Source organism: Pelophylax lessonae, assembly GCF_965119305.1.
Source record: "Pelophylax lessonae genome assembly, chromosome: 7".
NCBI classification, from domain to species: Eukaryota; Metazoa; Chordata; class Amphibia; order Anura; family Ranidae; genus Pelophylax; species Pelophylax lessonae.
In genome coordinates, this window is record NC_138774.1 from 77,335,054 (window position 1) to 77,358,838 (window position 23,785).

Here is a 23,785-nt window from a genome sequence, read left to right on the forward strand (position 1 = left end):
GCCTCCTAGCTTCCCGCGCGCTGGAGAGCCACCCTGCCGCAGTAAAAAGGCGACGGGTGGTCGGGAAGTTTGAGTTTTTAAGTTCGAGACAGAATAGGAAATGTTATCTGTGTCCATTTGGTGAATTTCACTTTAAAGAGTCAACAGTTTCATGGACAAACCAGAAAATGATGTGAATTAGCAAAGTTTTGTTTATTGTTTGATTCTGAGTCACGGCAATAAATATTAAATTGAGCTATGTGGAAGAGTCGGCTTGGCATGTCAATAAGATGCACATTTGCTGGAAGTTTCCTCTTGATTCACTGAAATTCTATATTCTAATTCTCTCTCACTATCTCTCCATTTCCTTTGTATCTGTCTTTCTTACGCTCCTCAGCCTGTTCTGTAAGATTGCTGCTCTTGTACGTCATCGCGTGTCCTTATTCGGTAAGGCGGTTTCTTGCTATTCACACTCCCTTATTTCTTTAACTTTTACGGCATGAACTGGTTTAAGCAGTAGATTTTCTTTGTGTTCTTTTCTCTGACATGGTGATGTGAATTGGGGACTTTTTTTTTGAAGAGGTGAAAGGGTTAAGAAAGTTGATTTTAAGATTTTGAATTTCATTAAAAATAACTTCTGCCATGTTTCCCCAGGAAATGATGCCTCTGCAGTGGTTAACTGTCTACATATCCTAGCTCGCTCTCTGGATGCCAGGTAAACACATACATATCACAGACTTCATACATGAAAAATGTTTCTGATTCTTATAGCAAGAAGAATTGTCTTTTTCTTACATGCCATTACATCAGAGGGCAGCAGTACTATAAGCCAAGGCTGGCGTGAGGATGCACCTCTAGGGAGTGTGTCAGTGTCAGCCAGGGCTCATAGGAAGTGTACTGAATGACCCTTGCCATTAATTAACCCAGAACAATAGTGCCATCTGATGGAGACGAGGCTCTTCTGTGGGTGGAAGTGCTGGATTAATGGTGAGTATTGCAGCATAAGCTGCTTTTTTACCTTTAATCTTTCTGTGCAATTACATTTTTTAACTGGGGTTCAGGCTTAATTTCTTAAAAAGATGGCAGAACTTTAATTCATAGCTCCCTGTAAAAACAAGCTTTTTCTGACAAAAGCCTGGTGGCCCTACCCACCATCAATAACCCAAGTAAAACAGAAAATGGAGTGGTTTTTAATCCACAAAAAATTCAAATACTAACTTACATGACCCGTGAATTTAAAAAGATATGGCCCGTTTGGATAGATCTCTATTTTCCGGAAGACCTATACAGGTCCCTACTGCCAACATAGTGGGGCCCCTTATATGACCCATCTGAGTCCGAAAATCCCCTATAGAACTCATCTCCTGCCACCCCTCCTCTTTCACATTCACTTCCTCCTTTTCTTTCGCTTTTCCAATGGTCTGTCTTCCAGCGTTATCCTGTGGTACTCGCCTAAGTCTCCCAGTCCTGCCTCAATATGTTATTATCCTGACACTATCATAAGAACCAATGATATTCTGAACCATTGGAGAGGGACCCCCTTAGATGTACAGGTGTGATAAGCAGTCATTAAGTCAGTAGGCGAAATAGTGCCTTTGCATGTTTTTACCTTGGTATCAATGCATTCCCATAGCCGGTACTATTGCTATACATCTTATCTGTGGAATCTTTTGCCATTCATACCTTTACTCTGCAGGATTGTGCACTTATATCATTGTGAAACCTTGGTTTTCTGATGCCTTTATGTGAAGCTTTGATGGTTTACCAATTGTATTTTATTTTTCTAATGAAAATGTATTGGAAATGGAAATCTTCTCCTCCTACGTACAGTGGGGAAAATATTTATGTAATCCCTTGCAGATTTTGTTAGTTTTCCCACTGAAGAAATGAAGGGTCTATAATTTTTATCATAGGTGTATTTTAAATGATAGAGACAGAATATCAACAAAAAACCTTTAAAAAAACACATGATACAAATGTTATAAATTGAGTTGCAGTCCAGTGAGTAAAATAAGTATTCGATCCTCAAGCAAAACATGACTTAGTACTTGGTGGAGAAACCCTTGTTGGCAAGCACAGAGGTAAGACATTTCTTATAGTTGGTGACCAGGTTTGCACACATCTCAGGAGGGATTGTGGTCCACTGTTCTTTACAGATCTTCTCTAAATCCTTAAGATTTATTGGCTGTCTCTTGGCAACTTGAATTTTCAGTTCCCTCCATAAATTTTCTATAGGTTTAAGGTCAGGAGACTGTCTAGGCCACTCCATGACCTTAATGTGTTTCTTCTTGAGCCACTCCTTTGCTTCCTTGATGGTATGTTTTGGGTCATTGTCATGCTGAAAGACCCATCCATGACCCATCTTCAGTGTTCTGGCTGAGGGAAGAAGGTTCTCATCCTAGATTTTACAATATATGGCCCCATCCATTGGCCCCTCAATGCAGCAAAGTCGGTCTGTACTTTTAGTAGAGAAACAGCCCCAAAGCATAATGTTTCCATCTCCGTGATTGACTGTAAGGATGGTGTTCTTAGGGTCATAGTCAGCATTTTTCTTCCTCCAAACACGGCGAGTCCCCTTCTTTAAGAAGGCACTTGTACAGTCATGCCAATGAACATCTAAATTAATCAGAGAAGGATTGGGAGAAAGTGCTGTGGTCAGGTGAGACCAAAATTGAGCTCTTTGGCAATAGCTAGACAGAACTGAAGATGGGTCATGGATGGGTCTTCCAGTATGACAATGACCCAAAACATACCACCAAGGCAACAAAGAAGTGGCTCAAGAAGAAGCACATTAAGTTCATGGAGTGGCCTAGTCGGTCTCCAGACCTTAATCCTATAGACAGTTTATGGAGGAAGCTGAAACTTCGGGGTTGCCAAGAGACAGCCAAAAAACTTTAAGGGTTTAGAGAAGATCTGTAAGGAAGAGTGGACCAAAATCCCTCCTGAGATGTGTGCAAACTTTGTAACCAACTACAAGAAACGTCTTACCTCTGTGCCTGCCAACATTGGTTTTTCCTCTAGTCATGTTTTGCTTTGGGGTTAAATACTTATTTTACTCACTGAACTGCAACTTAATTTATAGCATTTGTTTTTTGTATTTTTTCTGGATTTTTGGTTTATATTCTGTCCCTATCATTTAAAATACAACTATGATAAAAATTATAGACCCTTAATTTCCTTGTAAGTGGGCAAACTTACAAAATCTGCAGGGGATCAAATAACTATTTTCCTCACTGTTTATGCTCTTCACTTATCTTCTTGTATCATATCTTTGTTACTTATTAACCTATCCTCTTCTATCAAAAACTTATTTCCAAGGCTAGTAACACTCCCTTTCCTCCTGACAGGACAGTCATGAAGTCTGGCCCAGAGATAGTAAAGGCCGGTTTGCGTTCCTTCTTTGAGGGAGCATCTGAAGACATAGAGAAGATGGTTGAGAACCTAAAGTTGGGGAAAGTATCCCAATCTCGCACTCAGGTGAAGGGTGTGGCCCAGAATATCAATTACACCACCGTAGCCCTTTTGCCAGTTCTTACATCACTCTTCGAGCACATTGCACAGCACCAGTTTGGAGACGATGTCATATGTAAGTTGAGACTTTCCAAAGATAAACTTTATAATGAATTTCTGCAGTATTGCATGTTTTGATTAGTGAAAAAATTGACTCTCCAATCTCAGACATATACCTATAGTTGTAAAGGTAGTAAAAGCGCGTACTTTGCCTTCAAAATGGGGCGTGGCCTTAACGGCAATGGTGTAGGACGCACATGAGCTGAGCTCCGCTCCTGTCTCATCCTGTTCTTTTATCCTGTGTGCCCTTTACTGATCGATTCATACCTGCTGCCCGTGGGGAGTCCTTCGCCGGTCCTGGCGTCATGTCACCGCCACGGAAAGCTGCTTCAGCTGCTCAGCAGCTCGACAAATTCCGCCGCCAGGAGCGGGACATGGAGGCCGAAGATGGTGCCGCTCCCTCGGAGGCTTCCGTGGCCGATACCAACAGGGTCCTAGAGGCGATCTCCACTTGTCAGGCCACATTAACTACGAAGATAGAGGAGGTAAAAGTGGACATTTCACTTATCAGACAGGACATGGCAAAGCTCAAGGACAGGGTGGCGGAGACTGAGGTCCGGATTAGCAGGGCTGAGGATATTATTAACCCCCTCCAGCACACGGCAGATACCATGCAGCGCCTGCTACAACAACTGGCACAGAAGGAAGATGACCTGGAAAACAGGGCACGTTGCTGCAATCTGCGTTTTATTGGGTTGCCTGAGGGGCCTGACCCGGCTACCTTTTTGGAAACTTTACTGATTACCCACTTTGGCAGGGATGCCTTCTGTAAAACCTTTGCAGTGGAAAGAGCCCATTGTATGCCCGCCCACCTTCCCCCCTGAGGGTGCACAGCCTCGTACATTTATTGCAAAACTCCTCAATTATCGTGATCGTGATGCAATACTACGTTTAACCCACGAACGCGGCAACATTCCTTTTCAAAATGGCCGCATAGCAGCTTTTCCAGACTTCTCGGTGGAAGTCCAGGTACAACGTTACCGATTCACTGACGTCAGAAGGCGCCTGCGTGTACACCACTTGAAGTATGCCATGCTGTTTCCCGTCCGCCTGCGGGTGGTGTGTGATGACAGAGCGCACTTCTTTGAAGATCCGACCATCGCATCAGAATGGCTGGACCAAAGAGATGCGGATAGGAACCGTCCTGCCTGAGAAGATTGCTCCCTGTAGCCACCAGGTTACACTGTGCCTTAGCGGCTTCACTTGTTTGTTGGCCGGTAAACCGATGACCTGCACCCCTCTCTGATAGGTGCACTCTGCACCCACACTGTTTTGTTGTTTTTTGGTCTGTGCAGTCACAGTACTTCTATATGCCTCCTCATTTCTATATCCTCCTACCATGTCCTTGGCACACTGGTTGCCGTTGCCCTGTATTTGGAACTGAACCCAGGGTCCCTGTGGGCACCATACTACTGACCTTCCTTTTATTCCCGGTTCCAACTCCTACTGAGCGTCTACTGGCGCCTGGTTCTTTGTTTTCCCCCCTTTTTTTTGGTTTCCAAGACCTGGGAGCCTGTTACAGGAGCGTTGCTGCATTGCTCTACGCTTGACTGACCATGTACTGCACCATGTGTCCTACTACCGTTCCGGTATACACCAGTGTTTGCTCGTCCCAATTTGCTACTGGATGCATCAAAGAGATGGCCTTTCTTTTATTTCCTTTTGGGGCTGGCGGTGTACCTACGGCCCTCTACACCCCTGTTCTTGACTGCCTATTCTTTAGTGGGTTATGGGATTGTGCTCCCGCACAGTTGGGGTCGCGGAGAGCGGGGTGGGGGGAGGGAAGGGTTACTGTTTTTTGTTGGTTTGTTTTGTTCATTTTCTTTGCCTTATTTTTGTTGTGGTTATTTTTAAGGTACGCTATGCTTTTGATACAATGCATTTTTATGATGTGTCGCGATTCACAGGGAACCTGCTCTGGGGATTCCAAGTGCGACTATCCTGCTTTACCCCTCTCCCTCACCGCTATGGCCACCGTGAAATTTCTCACGTGGAATGTCCGCGGTCTCAGGGATAAGCTGAAACGCTCCGCTGTTATTGGTTGCCTTAAGTCATATAGAGCAGACATTGTGGTACTGGTGGAAACCCATATCACAGGCCAACTCCAGTTGGCTCTTAAACGCCCGTGGATAGGCTGAACATACCATGCTACTGCCTCCAGGGACGTTTCCATCCTTTTTTCTAAAAATATGCACTTGTCAGTTATATCCGTTCGCTTGGACCCCCAGTGCAGGTTTATTTTCATGCATGTTACACTGTATACTCAGCAATATTTGCTCCTGGCTTGTTATATCCCTCCTCCATACAGTTCTGTGGTCATACAGGAAGGTGTGTCCTTTATGGCTCAACATCCCAATGTTCCGCCTGTGTGGATGGGGGATTTTAACATGGTGTTGGACCCGACTTTGGACTTTGCCCTCAAAATACATCTTTATATTTTATATGCGCTTATGAGTGCTTTGGACATGAAAATCAATTATTCAAATGGCAGTTTCCACATTGGCACTGTATTTGAATAGCATTCCCATATCCCTTTCATGTTCTTTAGCTATGATAATATATTGGCTCTCTACTAATATATGTTCTTTTCTTTTTTCCTTTCAGTGGATGATGTACAGGTCTCCTGCTACAGAACACTGTGCAGTATCTACTCTCTGGGTACCACTAAGAACCCTTATGTTGAAAAGTAAGAGCAAAACTGTTTTATACCACTACTGGCTGCATGTTGGTTCACCCCTGTATATGGATTGTCTTTGTAGATAAAAAAAAATCTTTACGCTTCTTACTTGCTTATTTTTAGACAACGCCCAGCTTTGGGTGAATGTTTGGCAAGACTTGCTGCTGCTATGCCTGTGGCCTTCCTGGAACCCCACCTGAATGAATACAACATCTACTCGGTCTACACCACCAAGACTCCTCGTGAACGTGCCAGTGAGTATGAGGATTGGGCAGTTATATGATCCCATCCTAAAGGGATAGTTTAGTTAGGTGTGGATGCTGGTGGTTGAATCTCTCCTCACCTCTTTTTATGGCGAATCTAGGAGACTTCATTGTTGTGACTGCCCCTTCCAATTAGCCCTCCCTTTTCTTTCACTTTATCTTCCATTTTAATTTCTCAAAATACCAAATTTCTAAGGTTTCTTAATGTGCCTTAGGGAAATCAAAAAATAATGGAATGTAATGGCTTTTTTTGCCATTTAAAATTGACTTAAACCTAAATACTGTGCTGAAGTACAAACATCTTTGTCATGGTTGGTTTGATCTGTGTTTGTTTCCAAATCGATTCCTTTCACTATGTGGGACCCCTTGTATCCTTATCCCAGATTGTATACAGGGCCTTGACTCATATACAAATTGAGATTAAACTGCGCCTCAACTAGGGTATAAGGGTCTGGCACTTACGTAATGAATGTCAGGTGGGGCTCATCTTCCAAGAGGTGCTCAATCTTGACTTAACCCATTTTACAGGCCAGGTGAAGTATCCAGTAGTCACTATAGTAGATTAAGGATCCATTTGAAGGATACTTGCAGTCACCACAATTATGCCTTTACTTCAGCACTCTTTTTACCTTTTTGGCCAGGTCAGGCTGATATTAACCAAATTTGTTTAGAGTGCAGTTTCCTATAATTCCATTGTTCATTAAAAGCCAATATAGCTTGAACTATGCAATCAGTTGTGCCATTGAACATTCTTTCCCTTCTAGTTTTGGGTCTCCCCAACTCTGTAGAAGAAATGTGCCCAGATATCCCTGACCTGTACTCCTTGACAAAAGAAATCAGCATGCTAGCAGAGTCTGGTGCCCGGTACACAGAGATGCCACATGTTATTGAAGTAACTTTGCCCATGCTGTGCAATTATCTTCCTCGCTGGTGGGAACGAGGGCCAGAAAATATGCCAGATGAAACCACGCCCTGCTGCACCAGTGTTACTTCTGAACATCTGAATGCCCTCCTGGGTAACATCCTCCGTATCGTTGTCAACAATCTAGGCATAGATGAAGCCTCCTGGATGAAAAGACTTGCAGGTAATCCATAAGACTTTACAGATGCTTTAGAGAAACAAAATATGACCAAATCATTACCAAGGGACTATAAATTAGCATTTTATATAAAAATGCCTATGCACTATAGTTTAAAAAAGCTGATCTAACTCTTACAATTTTCATATGTTAACTAGATATCTAATTTTGTGTGCCGTGAGCACAAGGGGACCTGTAAATTAAATGACAGGTGGAATTAAGATTCTTACTGGTTATAGATTAGAAGATGCAGGACTTTTTGTAAAGTTTTCCATATATTTTTTTCTTCTTCATCAGTATTTGCACAGCCCATCGTCAGCAAGGCCAAGCCAGAGCTTCTTCGGACTCACTTTATTCCCACTATGGAGAAGCTGAAGAAACGGGCAGGGAAAGTAGTGGCTGAGGAAGAGCAATTGCGCCTGGAGGCGAAGAGCGAGTCCGAAGATTCAGAAGCTCTGATACGGGATGAGTTCTCTGTCCTCTGCAGAGACCTCTATGCTCTCTATCCTCTGTTGATTCGTTACGTAGATAATAACAGGTATAGTTATATAGGAGAAGCACAAGAATTTGGATGGGTGAAGGATAGGGATTTGAACTTGGCCTTTAATAAACAAATAAAAAAATCTATTTTTAGATTAATACATCATATGTAAAGAACATAATTTATAATCACGCTTTTGAACCATTTCTTACTTCCTTTCTAAAGATACCTAGAGAGAATTAAATGTAAAAGTTGTGCCCAAAAACACAAGCAGAGGGCAAAGGGCTAATCACAGCATTCCTATAGGTTGCCTGCAGCCGATCTTTTCCCCATTACTGATTACTATGCCTTGTTTTACACTGGGGTTAATTTGCTAAAAAAAATAAAAAAATGTTTAGCACTCTCTAGTTTTAGCAAATCCAACCACGCTGTGTCTCTGTGTAGACGCACCTTGGTAAAAGAGTGGGACTTTGGTTTGTCCTGTCTGAGCTGCCTCCCAAATCACAGGTGGTCTGGTGATTGGTGGGGGAATATTCAAGGAGCAGCATGAGAGATAGAGGAAGCACTGAACCGCAGAAGCAAGGAGATCTTTGCACTGCATGTCCTCAGGTACAACTTCCTGTCCAGCAAGGACAACAATGAACATCACAGTAGATATATGATGAAATCTCACTCCATATCTTGTGAAATACTGGAGATATGCAGCTATTTGACCCAAGATGCAGGAGTGCTTATGTACAGGAAGTGCACTACTATTCTTCAGGAGGAATTCAAGTCCAAAGGTACATTTCCCAGGTATTGTATAGTCACAAATAACACCTAAATATATTCCTATATGTTAACAACTTTATGGTTGTATGCCCTGGTAAAACTCGCAAAACCTAAGGTTTCATTCATAGCAGTATTCTTTTTAAAGGAAATATATTTATCTGAATTGTAAAAAAATGGCTTTGCCTAAAGTAAACATTGGACAAATGAGTTTTAATTTATGAAAAGAGAAGTAACAACTAATGAGTTTGAAACATATATGCTATGGCCTGCCCTCGGAAAAAAAGAGGGGTTGATTTACTAAATAGGCTATTTACTTTATATGTCCATTTAGCTAGCAGTCGACGTGTAGCTGTGTTCAATTCCTTTATCCAATTGTAAACCATTTGAAGTGAAAAACAGCTTCATCCTATTTACCAAAATAAGTGAACATTCATGTTACTAAGTGAGCAGTCTATTCTCTTTTATTGGGTTAGCTCTGAAAGTTAAAAGCTGATTATGTTGTGCAACAATGACCCTTCTCTTTCCTCCAAATTTGATGGTGGACAAAACTAGCAACCCAGTTGCAGGACTCTTGCTGCTACATTCTGCAGGGAAGTTAACAGGTATTGACACAGTTGTTTTTATATTGAGACTAATAAAATCTCAGTGTTCTAAACCCTGTTTATATACCGTATATCTGCTATGGTACAGTAGGAAACATTTTCAGTAGCAATAAAATGTTTGTAAACCCTAATATGTAATTTCTCATAATCAGAAAACCAATTGCTGTCCTGAGCAAACTTTATTTGAAAGAGTCTTCTTAGTTCTTATCTTGGACTACAGAATACGCATGTTCTATTTTGTAGAAATTGAAGGGTGGGAGGGTTTAAATGGTGTTTTTACCTTTAAATAAATAAATAAATGCACATTTTTTTTTTCCAGGTAAAAAAATATGCATTTACTATTTTTTTTTTTTTTTGTAGAAGCCTGGAAAGCATTGCGGGTGGTATGCAGAACCCCTACAGACTGTCAGTGTAAGCTGTCTGCCCGTACATTGTAAAGACAGGCCGCTTCACAAAGGCAGGAAGACTCAATGAAATACTTAAGTGCTCAGCAGTGCCCTGGTGATCTGGAAAATAATGATGCAATTGTTTAAGCAGAGTCCCGCACGGCCAGCTCTTTTCCAATAGTAACAGCAGGTATGGGAGAAGATCCCAAGCCTGCTGTCACAGGGAGTGTGGGGATCGGAGAGCTGCTGCAGGATCGGGAACATGTTACATGTTCCACCCTAAAAATGGGTGGAACATGTTCCCGAAGATGAACTTATTCTTTAAGCACATTCGAAAAATACAGCTAGGCAGGGCTGACACCCCTCATTATTCTGTACTTGCTTGGTCTTTAAAGGAATATAACCTGTGGAAATGTGCATGTTTTGCAGAGATGCAAAAAATAAATACATATATACACACACACGTGTGTGTGTGTGTGTGTGTAAAAAAATGATATATTCATTTATTTTCTTTTTTTTTCTTTTTTTTTTTTCTTTTTACATTTTTGCAGGGCAAACTGGCTTACTGTGCCGAATAGCGATGCAGAGGAATTGTTCCGAATGGTTGGGGAGGTGTTCATCTTCTGGTCGAAATCCCATGTAAGTTATAAAGGTTCATATATACAGTCCTGTTCTACTAGGACTGAATATTAGACAAAATTACTTTACTCTACACCAGCTGTCTAATAACATGCAGAGTAGTGATTCAAATCTTGGAATACATTTCCAATATTTTTCTGTATATTTACAACTGAATCTATGTAACCTTTTTAGGCAAATTCCAGAGAGCATGTTTTCATGCTCTTACAGTCCATTTCTGCCCTTACAGTCAACTCTGTATAAAAAACATCCAATTTATAGCAGAAATACAAATTAATATTGGGAACTACCTGGTCAGCTTGCAATAAAGATCCCAGTGTGTGCAACAAAATTACAGTAAGCAATTTCAGTACAGGAGAGGAGCCTGTATAACTGTGCAAGACTGAAGGCAAAGTTGGGGTTCAGCTTAAAATATATGTATACACTTACATACAGTATGAAAGATTGCTAACCAGCCTTGTGCTTTACTTGGTTTAATTAGTCTTGTAGTCCAAATTCCAAACTGAGAAGGCCCAAAATAATTGACAGTTGTTGCCTTTTCAGTCATTGAATTCATGCTGATATTGCACATAGTCTTCCAGCTACTAAGTAAAGCCAAAGTAATGCTGCTCTAGGTGAGTGACCGACTCTCACATGTTTTGAACTGTGGAACCCAGGGTGCTGCACGGCTCATCTGTGAGATTCAATAACATGCACAAATCCAGAATATTGCTGCTTGGTATCTTTATTGAAGCTTTGAAATCACATCACAGGTATGACAGGAACATTAAAAGGTGATGCGTTTCACGCTAAAATCTTTGCAACGCGTCACCTCTTAATGTTCCTGTCATACCTGTGATGTGATTTTGTTCTTTCAATAAAGATACCATGGAGCGCAGTAATCTATTATGGATTTGTATACACGTACTCAAGGTTAGATTATATTCTAGTGGAACATAGACTATTGAAAACAGTAGTAAACTCCTCTATTGAAATAAAAACACTTTCAGATCACTCACCGGTAATAGTAAAATTGGGAATCATGGGAACCTGTGGCGGCTGGTGCTCAAAATTTTGGGGGGGGGGGGACGCAAACAGAAAAATGTAATAGGCATTGCTTTGCGGCAAAAAACGCTGTAAAAAATTGCATGATTTTGAGGTCGCAAAAGTGTGAAAGGGGCCTACATTAATTAAGGTATAGTGTGCCCCCTTTCAATGCAGAGAGACCAGCGTGCCCCCTTTCAATGCACAGTGACCAGCGTGCCCCCTTTCAATGCAGAGAGACCAGCGTGCCCCCTTTCAATGCAGAGTGACCAGCTTGCCCTCTTTCAATGCAGTGTGTGAAAAGTGCCCCCTTTCAATGCACAGTGATCAGCGTGCCCCCTATTAATGCACAGTGACCAGCGTGCCCCCATTCAATGCACAGTGACCAGCGTGCCCCCTTTCAATGCAGTGACCAGCGTACATGCCCCCTTCAATGCAGTGACCAGTGTACATGCCCCCTTCAATGCAGAGATCAGCGTACATGCCCCCAATGCAGAGACCAGCATACATGCCCCCTTCAATGCAGTGACCAGCATACCATTCCCCCAATGCAGAGACCAGCATACATGCCCCCTTCAATGCAGTGACCAGCATACCATTCCCCCAATGCAGAGATCAGCATACATGCCCACAATGCAGTGACCAGCATACATGCCCCCAATGCATTGACCAGCGTACATGCCCCCAATGCAGAGATCAGCGTACATGCCCCCAATGCAGTGACTAGCGTACATGTCCCCAATACAGTGACCAGCATACATGCCCCAATGCAGTGACCAGCGTACATGCCCCCAATGCAGTGACCAGCGTACATGCCCCCAATGCAGTGACCAGCATACATGCCCCCAATGCAGTGACCAGCATACATGCCCCCAATGTAGTGACCAGCGTACATGCCCCCAATGCAGAGATCAGCGTGCGTTCCCCCAATGTAGTGACCAACATACATGCCCCCAATGCAGAGATCAGCGTGCGTGCCCCCAATGTAGTGACCAGCATACATGCCCCTAATGCAGAGTACATGCCCCCAATGCAGAGTACATGCCCCCAATGCAGAGATCAGCGTGCGTGCCCCCAATGTAGTGACCAGCATACATGCCCCCAATGCAGAGTACATGCCCTCATTGCAGAGTACATGCCCCCAATGCAGAGATCAGCATGCGTGCCCCCAATGTAGTGACCAGCATACATGCCCCCAATGCAGAGATCAGCGTGCATGCCCCCTTACCTACCTGGAGCAGCAGCGGCAGCGGGCGGCACGTCTCCACGAGTCCTTCCTGCGGCGGGCGGCGCGTCTCCACGAGTCCTTCCAGCAGCAGCGGCGGGCGGCTTCTTCTGAGTCCCGGTGATTGGCGGAGCGACTCCACGAGTCCTTCTGGTCCTGCCTCCTCCTCGGCCAATGGCAAGGGGTTTGCCTTGCGGGCAATCAGGAAGTGTGTATCGGACGCGCTTCCTGATTGCCCAGGAGGAGGATCGGTGTGACAGTAGCGAATTTTCATTCGATATTGTCACACAATGGGTGGGCTCGGGGCGCACTGCTCTGCTCCCTGGGTCCACCCTTTGCATTGCCCTATTAGAGCCTCTGGCTCTAATCAGGTGATGCCAAATAAAAAAAAATCCCATTGTACTCCATGTGTCCGGCGCCCATGCATTCAGATTAGGGGGGCCGGACGCATGGATGGGGGGCGGCGCCCCTGCGCCCTGTATACACCAGCCGCCATTGATGGGAACACAAAAAAGAATAGGCACATGGAGGCTGAATGAGGAATTGATTCAGGACAAAGAAATAGAAAATAAAATTAAAAGTGAAATTAAACAATACTTTTTACTGAATGATTCCCCGGAGATCCCAAAATTACCAATATGGGAAGCACAAAGGGCCTATAATAAGGGAATGTTATTCTCAATAGCAGCAAAAAAAAAGGAAAGAAAGAAAAAGTGATATGTATAAAGTAATTAAAGAAATATATGAGCTGGAACAGATAAACAAAAAGTATATAAACGCCGAAGTACAGTAATTACTAATATTAAAAAGAGATCAATTAAAAGATTTAATGGAGCAAGAAACAAGACAAGTCTTCAACAGGGTAGCAAAAGAAAAATCTAGATGGGGGGATAAACCAGGAAAATATTTGGCAAAAATCTTAAAAAATAAAAAATCACTAAATTATATAGAAAAGATGAAAAACAATAAAGGAGAGATGGTGTTTGTAACATCAGATATTGCAAATGTTTTTCACAGCTACTATAGCACCCTCTACTCGGTAAGGCAAAAAGAATTCGGGGAGGTAGAAATAAAAAGAAAACAAAAAACAGAAATATCTAAGGGAAGCAAAATTACCAAAAGTAGCAATAGAAATACTGCAAGCCCTGGATAACCCAATAACACAAGAGGAGATCGGAACAACAATAAAAAATACACCAACAGGAAAAAGCCCAGGACCTGATGGATTTAAAATAAGATATTATAAAGAATGTAACGAACAACTCATTCCAATAATGTGTACATACTTAAATAAATTAGGAGAAGGGGAGGAGATGAGGAAAGAGGCACTATACCGGCACATGTTAACAGTTATCCCGAAAGGAGGGAAGGATATAATGCTATATTCTAGCTATAGACCAATAGCATTGTTGAATGCAGATACAAAAATGTATACGAAAAACCTAGTGACAAGATTAAAAGAGCTAATGCCGGAGTGGATCCATGCAGACCAAACAGGATTTATACCAGGAAGGGAAGGTAAAGACAACAGAATAAGAACATTATTAATGTTGCCTAAAGAGAAAAATGGGAAAAATCCAGCTTTACTTCTGTCGACAGATGCTGAAAAGGCATTCGACAGAGTGGACTGGGAATATATGATGGAAACAATTGAAAATCCAGAAATAGGACCTAAAATGGCCCAATGGATCAAAAACCTATATAACCATCCCACAGCGTCGGAAAAGGTCAATGGAAGACAAGGATGTCTGCTGTCTCCCCTCCTATGTGTACTCTCATTGGAACCTTTATTGGCAACAATTTGAAATAGCGTAGATATAGGAGGGGAGAAGATAGGAGAAGAGGAACATAAGGTGGCGGCATATGCGGATATCCTGTACTATATATCTTATTCCAGAACATCACTTCCAAATTTACTAAAATAACTAAAAAACTTTGGGGAAGTATCAAACCTGAAAATCAACCCTATAAAATCAAAAGTTTTAAATATAAGCTTAAGGAAATAAGAAGAACTGGCACTTCAAAAAGAGTTCCCATTTTCTTGGGGGGAAAAATAACTTAACATACTTAGGAATAAAGCTGATAGCCTCATTGGATAACTTGTATCTAGATAAATATATGCTCCTTCTCAACTAAATTAAAACAGAAATTAAGAAAATAGTAGCATGACCACTTTCATGGAAGGGGAGGATAAATATGGTAAAAATGGGAATTCCCCAAGAATATTATATAAATTTCAAATCATGCCAATAGCCCTCCCTCAGACATTTTTTAAAACATTAAAAACAATTATTCTTAGATATATTTGGCAAAATAAGAGGCCAAGAGTACAGTTTGCAGTATTGAGCAGAGACAAAGCACAAGGGGGAATAGCGGCACCAGATATAAAAAGATGCTACAACGCAGTTATTTTAACACGTATGATAGAGTGGACAAACACAAAAAGTGAAAAAAGATGGGTTAAGATGGAGAACACAATAAGTAGAACACAACTAGACAAAAATATATGGATACCACACAAATACTTGAATGTTGAATGTAGGTACACATATTTAGACTAAAAACATTTTTAAAGTTTGGGATTTTAATTATAGACAAGCAAAATGGGTACACAATTCACCATTAATTTCATTAGCAGGAACAAATTTCTTTTTACCTGGAAAAGACAGATTATTTGGAGATTGGTTAGGAAACACACAATTAAAAGATATTGTATGTAAAGGGAACTATGCTCATTTCAAGAGCTAAGACACAGGTGAATTTACAAAATTAGGTGAATGAAGGTATTTGCTCTGAAACACTTTTTGACTGCTCTACCACAACTAATTAGAATGGAAGAGAACTTAAATTCAATAAAACAGTTATGTAATTCACAGACACTGGTGAAACATGGAATGTTTCAGATCTATAGAGCACTCACGGAGTTGGAGGCGCTGGAAATGCCTACATTCATTAGAAAATGGGAAGAGGAGTTGGATATAAGATTAGAGGAACAAGTAGCTAAAGTTTTGAGAGGGGCACACGAATAAGCGACTGACATAAACACAATAGAAATGAACTACAAATACCTATTAAGATGTTATTTAAGATGGTATATAACCCCTGTGAAAGCCCAAAAATACCAACAAAGCAACTCTCCACAATGTTGGAGAGGTTGCAATCAGAAGGGTACCATGGCAAGTGTAAAAAACTCAAGGATTATCGGCGGGAGATACAAAACTACATTAAGGAAATTACAGGAGATGAGTTACCAAATGACCCATGGGTATGCCTTTTTCATAATACAAATCGTAAAAAAAAGATCTTTGGTACCGCATTTGATTAAAGCTGCAAAAGGAACAATTCCAAAAAAATGGTTAAGTCCAAAGATACCTACTATGAAAGAATGGTTTGATAAAATTGAGTAAATATATATTGAATGGAATATCTCTGTAGTAGAGAGGAGGGCCAAGCTGAAAGATGTAATAGTACATGGGAAAAATTGAAGAAATTTTAGAAAAACAAGAAGTATACAGAGAAATGTGTAGATTAGGCAGAAATAAAAAGGCACAAGCTGGGGGGGTAGGCGGGGGATGGCAGAAAGGGAAATAAATATGTAAAGGATTGTATAACATGTTTTTTGGATTTTGTGAAATGAAATAAAATATTAATTAAAAGAAAATAAATAAACAATATTTCGGATTTGTGCATGCAACGGCTACTAAGTAACCATAACAGTATCACAGAGCCCTGTAGTTTACATTTCCTAACGACAGGGTTCTCTTATGTAAAAATAGTTTGCAAACTCAGTATACAGTGGTGATCGAAAATTTGGGCACCCCAGGTAAAAATTTGTATTAATGTGCATAAAGAAGCCAAGGAAAGATGGAAAAATCTCCAAAAGGCATCAAATTACAGATCAGACATTCTTATAATATGTCAACAAAAGTTAGATTTTATTTCCATCATTGACACTTTCAAAATTACAGAAAACAAAAAAATGGTATCTGCAAAAGTTTATAGCATGCACTGCCCCTTTTGCAAGGTTGAGACCTGCCAGTGTCATGGATTGTTCTCAATCATCGTCTGGGAAGACCAGGTGATGTCAATCTCAAAGGTTTTAAATGCCCAGACTCATCTGTCCTTGCCCCAACAATCCACACCATGGGATCTTCTAAGCAGTTGTCTAGAAAACTGAAACTGAAAATAGTTGACGCTCACAAAGCTGGAGAAGGCTATAAGAAGATAGAAAAGCGTTTTCAGATGTCAATATCCTCTGTTCGGAATGTAATTAAGAAATGGCAGTCATCAGAAACAGTGGAAGTTAAAGCAAGATCTGGAAGACCAAGAAAAATATCAGACAGAACAGCTTGCAGGATTGTGAGAAAAACAATTCAAAACCCACGTTTGACTGCATGATCCGTCCAGAAAGATCTGGCAGACACTGGAGTTGTGGTACACTATTCCACTATAAGGAGATACTTGTACAAATATGGTCTTCATGGAAGAGTCTTCAGAAGAAAACCTCTTCTACGTCCTCACCACAAAAATCAGCGTTTGAACTTTGCAAATGAACATATAGACAAGCCTGATGCATTTTGGAAACAAGTTCTGTGGACCAATGAGGTTAAAATTGAACTTTTTGGCCGGAATGAGCAAAGGTACGTTTGGAGAAGAAGGGGCACAGAATTTAATGAAAAGAACATCTGTCCAACTGTTAAGCATGGGGGTTGATCAATCATGCTTTGGGGTTGTATTGCAGCCAGTGGCACAGGGAACATCTCACGAGTAGAAGGAAAAATTGATTCAATAAAATTTCAGCAAATTTTGGATGGTAACTTGAAGTTGTGAACTGTGAAAAAGCTGAAGTTAAAAAGAGGATGGCTTCTACAAATGGATAATGATCCTAAACACACCTGGAAATCCACGGAGGATTACATCAAGAGGCGTAAACTGAAGGTTTTGCCATGGCCTTCACAATCTGTCCTGACCTCAACATAATTGAAAATCTATGGATAGACCTTAAAAGAGCAGTGCGTGACAGACAGCCCAGAAATGTCAAAGAAGTAGAAGACTTTTGTAAGGAAGAATGGGCAAAGATACCTCAAACAAGAATTGAAAGACTCTTGACTGGCTACAAAAAGCGTTTACAAGCTGTGATACTTGCCAAAGGGGCAGTACAAGATATTAACTCTGCAGGGTGCCCAAACTTTTGCAGATGCCATTTTTTTGTTTTCTGTTATTTTGAAAGTGTAAATGATGGAAATAAAATGTAACTTTTGTTGACATGCGATAAGAATGTCTAATCTGTAATCTGATGCCTTTTTGAGATTTTTCCATCTTTCCTTGGCTTCTTTTTGCACATTAATACAAATTTTTACCTGGGTTGCCCAAACTTTCGATCACCACTGTACACTGGCAGCTGGGGGGGGGGGGGGTAAGAGGAGGGTCAGAAAGCAGGGTGTTGAGCTTTGTTTTTATCACCCACCTTAACCTAGCCAAACAACCAATTTAAGTGAATGGGACAACACTGCACATGTGTGTATGTAGTTGCAGTATGACGGCTTTCAATGGTTAAAGGCGTAAGTGCTTTTAGAATGAGGTCAGACTGTATTCAGAGCGATTCCGGTTAAACCTTGCTGACCTATACTTCTCCTAGACATTCATCGACAGAGAACGAGGGCACAGATAGAAATCTTTTATAGGCAGGGCTTTTTTTCAGCTGGAACTTGGTGGAACTCAGTTCCACCACCTTTGGCTCAGGCCCTCTGCTTCCTGCTCACTATCATCACTTGCAAACACAGAAGTCTATCTTCTGTGTTTACAAGTGACAGCTTGTCACAGATCTGATCTCCTGAGTGTCTCCCACTGAGTGAAGGATGGGGACAAGGGAGATGCAGGTGCCCGGGGTGCAGTGCAGATGTTGACAACCCCAGTGGATGATCTCCCCGCAAGTGAGAGAGGCAGAGCAAATTACAATGTGTGGGGAAGTACTAGAGCGGGTTGGGTGCTTCTGCTTAATATAGCAACAAAAGTAAGACATGTGGAAGATGGTGGAAGTTTAAAGGAGGTGGGGAGAGGATTGGGGGCATTGGAGGGGGGGTTGCATGCAGAGGCGAGAGCTGAAGAGGGGAGAAAGTGAGATGTAGATAGGGGATGCAGAGGTAAGCAGCTGTGGAAGAAGGCTGAACTCTGCACTATGTATACAGTGCACCCCTGAATTCTGCACTATGTACGTAATGTACCCCCCAAACTCTGCATTCTATTTGTAACCCCCCTGAAGTCTGCACTCTGTACGTAATAAACTCCTGGTGTTTAATGCCTCTTTAAAACCCTCCCACTGTTAGTGAGATTTGACCAAGCCCTCTTTGAAAACCATGTTCTCTGAATAGCACACTAACCTCAGGGTAACTTTGTGATTTTTTTTTTTTTTTCCTTCATCAGAACTTTAAGCGGGAGGAGCAGAACTTTGTGGTTCAAAATGAGATCAACAATATGTCTTTCCTTACTGCTGACAGTAAGAGCAAGATGTCCAAGGTTTGTATCTGTTCTTATTTGCTATTATATTTCATACTCTTCTTCTATAAACAAATTCTAACACTCTTTGCTCTCTATGACTTCCTGCCATTTTTATTATGTCTTCTTACTGCTTCTTTTCACCTTATTTGCGAACAATGAAATCCTGCAATATTCTTAAAGTTTTTATTATGTAACATTTTCCTCACCTTAATCTTAAAGTGGTTGTAAACTTCAGAAGTGAAATCTGAACAAAGCATATCCTCCTAGTACACCAAGAGATGAAAAGGACGATGGGGAGGAGAGCTCCAGTACACTGCTCCAGTGAGATTGACAGCCACAGCTCGGCATTGATCCTGTGTACTGTGAGGAGGGGGATATGTTCTTTCCCTCCAGTCAGGACTCAGAATTCCTCTCACTGAAATCTGCACTGTGAGACTTCAGATTCTCTCCCCCTTGCAGCTAGAGCTGAGAAAAAATCCCTCGATCTGTGTGTTTTAGAACGAGCTACAGAAGAAATGGCTGCAGATAAACAGGTACAACTTATGTAGGAGGATTTATTTCAGCTCCGTGTACCACCTGATGCTAGTCACTTCACTTTGTTCTGTATATGCAAGGGTTTTCAACCACTTTAAGTAAGAACCTTAATGTTTAAACCGATGATCTACTGTCGTTCAAGGACAAGTAACACCAAATAATTTGTCCAGGAGACTTGATTCAACGATAAAAGTGACATCTTTGTGTCACGAATGCAGATAAAACCAGTGAATAGTTTTTCAGCTATGGCCATTAAAAAGTCAGTCCACCGAAAACTTAAATTCCAGTTTTGAAAGAAGCTGGACAGGTAATCCACCTGACAGCTTTTTTTTATATCTCTCAGGGATTCTAATAGTAAAATCTTTGAGTTTGAGTTGCTCAGTCTGAAGACCTGCTGTGGTTTTATGAGGGTTTCCCACTTTCCCTTTTGGAGACTGGAGAATGCTGCAGTAGGCAGGAACATCCAAAGTTCCAATGAACAAAAATAGAGTTATGAATTATACCAAAAAGTTCTTACCCCTGTTGGGGTAACGGAGACATATGAGAAGCTAGGGTCGGTCACAGCCATTGTGTTCCACCAATACTAAAATAATATACAGTAAACCCCCCTCCATCGCGGGGGTTAGGTTCCGGACCCACCGGCGAAAAGTGAAAATCCGCGAAATAGAAAAACCCTATTAAAATACACTGTAGGTATGATTTTTTTATTGTCACTGTACTTTTTAAAAGCATTTTGAGGTCTTTAAACACACTTTTAAAACAATAGAAACTCATTTAAACACATAAAAGATACTGAGAGACAGAGCAAGAGCTATGGAAAACACAAAAATATTTAATTTTCAATGATTTATATAGTAAAATAACATTACAGAAAAAACGCAATATACCGGGACCCGCAAAAACTGAACCACGATGGAGCGGGGGTTTACTGTATACTAAAATATTTAAATAGATACTAAAATATCTATTGAACGCCCCAACACCTAGACATATTAGACACCTGCTGAGTAAATGCAATGGCTGCTAGGCTTTCTATTAGCCAAAGCTAGTTGCAGCTGGTGAACTTGCTTGGGGTATAATTCTTGAGCAGCCTTTCTCAATCGCTTTACCCTGGAGGAACCCTTGCAATAATTTGTAGGCCTTAGGGAATACCTGCTTAAGTTATATATAAACAACTCCTAGTGCATTAGTATGATCAGTGGGAGAGGTGCCCTCTTATGTTGGTGGTCAGTTACAGAAGGCCCCCCTATATTGACCACCAGTGGGACCCTCTTTCTTTGTTTCAGATGCAAAAAGTGCATCCGTACATAGGGGGTCAGTGGGAAGCATTGTCCACTAATAAGTTCATGGGTGTCAGTGGTTATATACATATTTGACAGTCAAGAGCTGAGAAGATCAATTTGCCACAGCTCAAGGAACCCTAGTTGAGAAAGTTTGTTCTGAAGATATTTTTAATTAACAGAAAATACTCTTTCCAAAATAGAGCAAAGGGTACAGTCAGTGGTGTATTTTGGTTTTGTGCTGCCCTAGGCAAGACTAAAATTGGGCACCCCCCCCATTATGTAAATTTGCCCCACTTGTTTTTTAACGGATGTGCCTCCCTCCAAAATTGAAGGACTACAAGCATGAACCCCTGAGATCTCACGAGATGGGGGGGTGAGAGGGGGTGGGAGAGAGAGAGAGGGGGTGGGTTAGGGAGAGAGAGAGGGGGAAGGGTGAGGGAGGCAGAGAGAGAGGGGGGGTGAGAGATAGAGAGGGGGTGGGCGAGGGAGGGAGGAAGGGAGAGAGAGAGGGGGTGGGTGAGGGAGAGGCTGGTGAGAGAGGTGGTTCTAGCAACCAGTGGCCAATAGAATCTCAGGTGGAGGGGGGGGGGGTGGCTTTTTTGCTGCCCCCCTGCAAAGTGCTGCCCTAGGCCTGGGCCTTGTTGGCCTAGGCCAAAATACAGCACTGGGTACAGTATGTGGTTCAAAGTGGATCACAGCATATGCTAGTGGATGAAATAATCAGAAAATTGGTGCTTAGATAATCAAAACAAATTACCATCTAATGTCCACGTGCATTTTTTCTCTATTAGCTGCAGGGAAAAGTCTATTTTTTTTTTTTTGTCTTTGTAGGACAAGCTGTATCCTTGGTGTTACTAGCCCTTGGCACACTTTGTCTTTATCTTCTGACATGATATGTGCCCACGTATTACTCCTATATTGGTACTTTATTAAACTTGTCATTGATAAAAGTGTACCACTTGATGCAATATCCATTCTCAGATTCTAGTTACCACTATAACAAACTCTTGTGTTTCTCTTTTTGTTCCCGTGTTAGTCTGGAGACAGCCAGGTCAGCAGTCAACCTCTTCTCTTGTGGTGGGGCTGCTGTGTTGTTGCCCTCTGCCTGTGTGGATAGCATGGCTCCTTCTGTCTGTTTGTCCTCCGCTCACTTCTTAAGGTGTTCTGGAATACTCTGCTATGCCAGTCACTCTTAGTATTAATAACTATTCTATACAGCAAAGTGTTCATATTTTCCAGTTGCAACCCATCAGTTTCCAGGGTAATTGGAATTCTGATTGCTTTCTTTGGAGAGACCCTTTAAATGTCCCTCTTTGGAAATTTTCCCAAATGCCCCTGTTAACATGGGTTTGTATGCTCTTTACAGACTAAAAGTTCCTTTTCCTGTTAACATGGGTTTGTATGCTCTTTACAGACTAAAGGTTCCTTTTATTAGAACATTTTTACAAAGCTTATGACTTATTGTTCTAGGACAGATTAGACAGTACAATTAAGAAGCAGATTCATTGCTGGGACAAACACACATTGGGGTCTATTTATAAATAATTAGTTGGACCAATATCACACGCACTCAACTAGCCATCACAAATTCTGACCATATTTTGCTTACTATGTTGGTTTCCTATGATTGTCAGTTCCATCTAGTGGCCATAATGCAGTATTTTCCTGATTGGGGTATTTCAGGAAAAAAATGCATTGTGGTCGCTGGATAGAGCTCAAGTACATAAGAAAAGGTCGCTGGATAGAGCTCAAATACATAAGAAAACAACATATTAAACAAAATATGGTCAGAAGTCATGATGGCTGGGCGAAGTCTTGTGACCTTCATCCAGCATTTTTTTTTTTTTATAAATATCCCCCTAACAGTCCTGACACGTTGTGGCTTTGATCAAGGCCTTTTTTCACATTGCTGCTTGCAATTTAAGCTAAAAAAATCTACAAGTCAAAACAAAAAAAAGCTTAAGGGAATTTAAATCACATCACTTCACTTTCTGCATATAAGCATCAAGATAACACACTTGGGCTTGTTTAACAATAGCGCAAACATAGGTTGTGTGCAGTAACCTCACTTAACTAATCAGCAGTGATTTTGTTGCAGCTTAATGTGAACGGCCTGATTTTATTTTAAGGCTACTTTATATGGCTACTGGCACACAACTGCCCTTTGCGCTATTAAAAAAATATCAATAATGACTTACATTGTATGGAATTGACAGTTTATGCATTTTAAAAGTCACATATAATAGACTATTCTTTTTCTCATCTCCCAGGTCACAAAAACATTCTACTTTTAATAATTAAATCACAGAACGGATAAGTATGAAAATTTTAAATAGCAAAGTAATTCCTTCTCTGAATGGAATTACTGGTTTATAATAGCTTATTAAAAAGTGGCAGTCTGAATTTCTGTCTTCTAGAAGCCAACCATCACAGTCTATACAATCCTCTGTTTCCTTACTGTATTTTTAAAAAGTCAGACCTAAAATAGATGCTATTTAGATGTAAAATTGAACATAGCATCAAATCTTTTCACAGGTTTGATCAGTGCTTGTTATGATGAAGAATAATTATTGTGACTTTGAAAAGTAGAACGTCAAGGGGAAGGACAAAGAATGTTTTACTTTTATTAATTTAAAGTTCATCAATAAGACATATCCTATTAGAGCAAAATAGGTGCTTTCAATTTTCTACATAAAATATCTGTAGGCTTTATAAGATACCCTGTAGTTATTATGTAATTTTTGGCCTGGGGAAAAGTCAAAAGCCAAACCTTCT

At 41.1% G+C, this 23,785-nt stretch overlaps 1 protein-coding gene across 1 annotated transcript in view; it reads left to right on the forward strand.

Moving 5' to 3' along the window:
- The window catches only part of RYR1 (ryanodine receptor 1), a 359,853-nt gene that overhangs the window by 247,057 nt on the left and 89,011 nt on the right, over window positions 1-23,785 (forward strand). Inside the window, exons 61-70 of the mRNA XM_082264106.1 lie at window positions 377-426; window positions 634-694; window positions 3,327-3,565; window positions 6,154-6,235; window positions 6,350-6,480; window positions 7,254-7,574; window positions 7,866-8,106; window positions 10,360-10,447; window positions 19,119-19,211; window positions 22,047-22,061. Of these exons, the coding sequence (XP_082120232.1) occupies window positions 377-426; window positions 634-694; window positions 3,327-3,565; window positions 6,154-6,235; window positions 6,350-6,480; window positions 7,254-7,574; window positions 7,866-8,106; window positions 10,360-10,447; window positions 19,119-19,211; window positions 22,047-22,061 (1,321 nt within the window). The remainder of the gene's footprint in view (window positions 1-376; window positions 427-633; window positions 695-3,326; window positions 3,566-6,153; window positions 6,236-6,349; window positions 6,481-7,253; window positions 7,575-7,865; window positions 8,107-10,359; window positions 10,448-19,118; window positions 19,212-22,046; window positions 22,062-23,785) is intronic.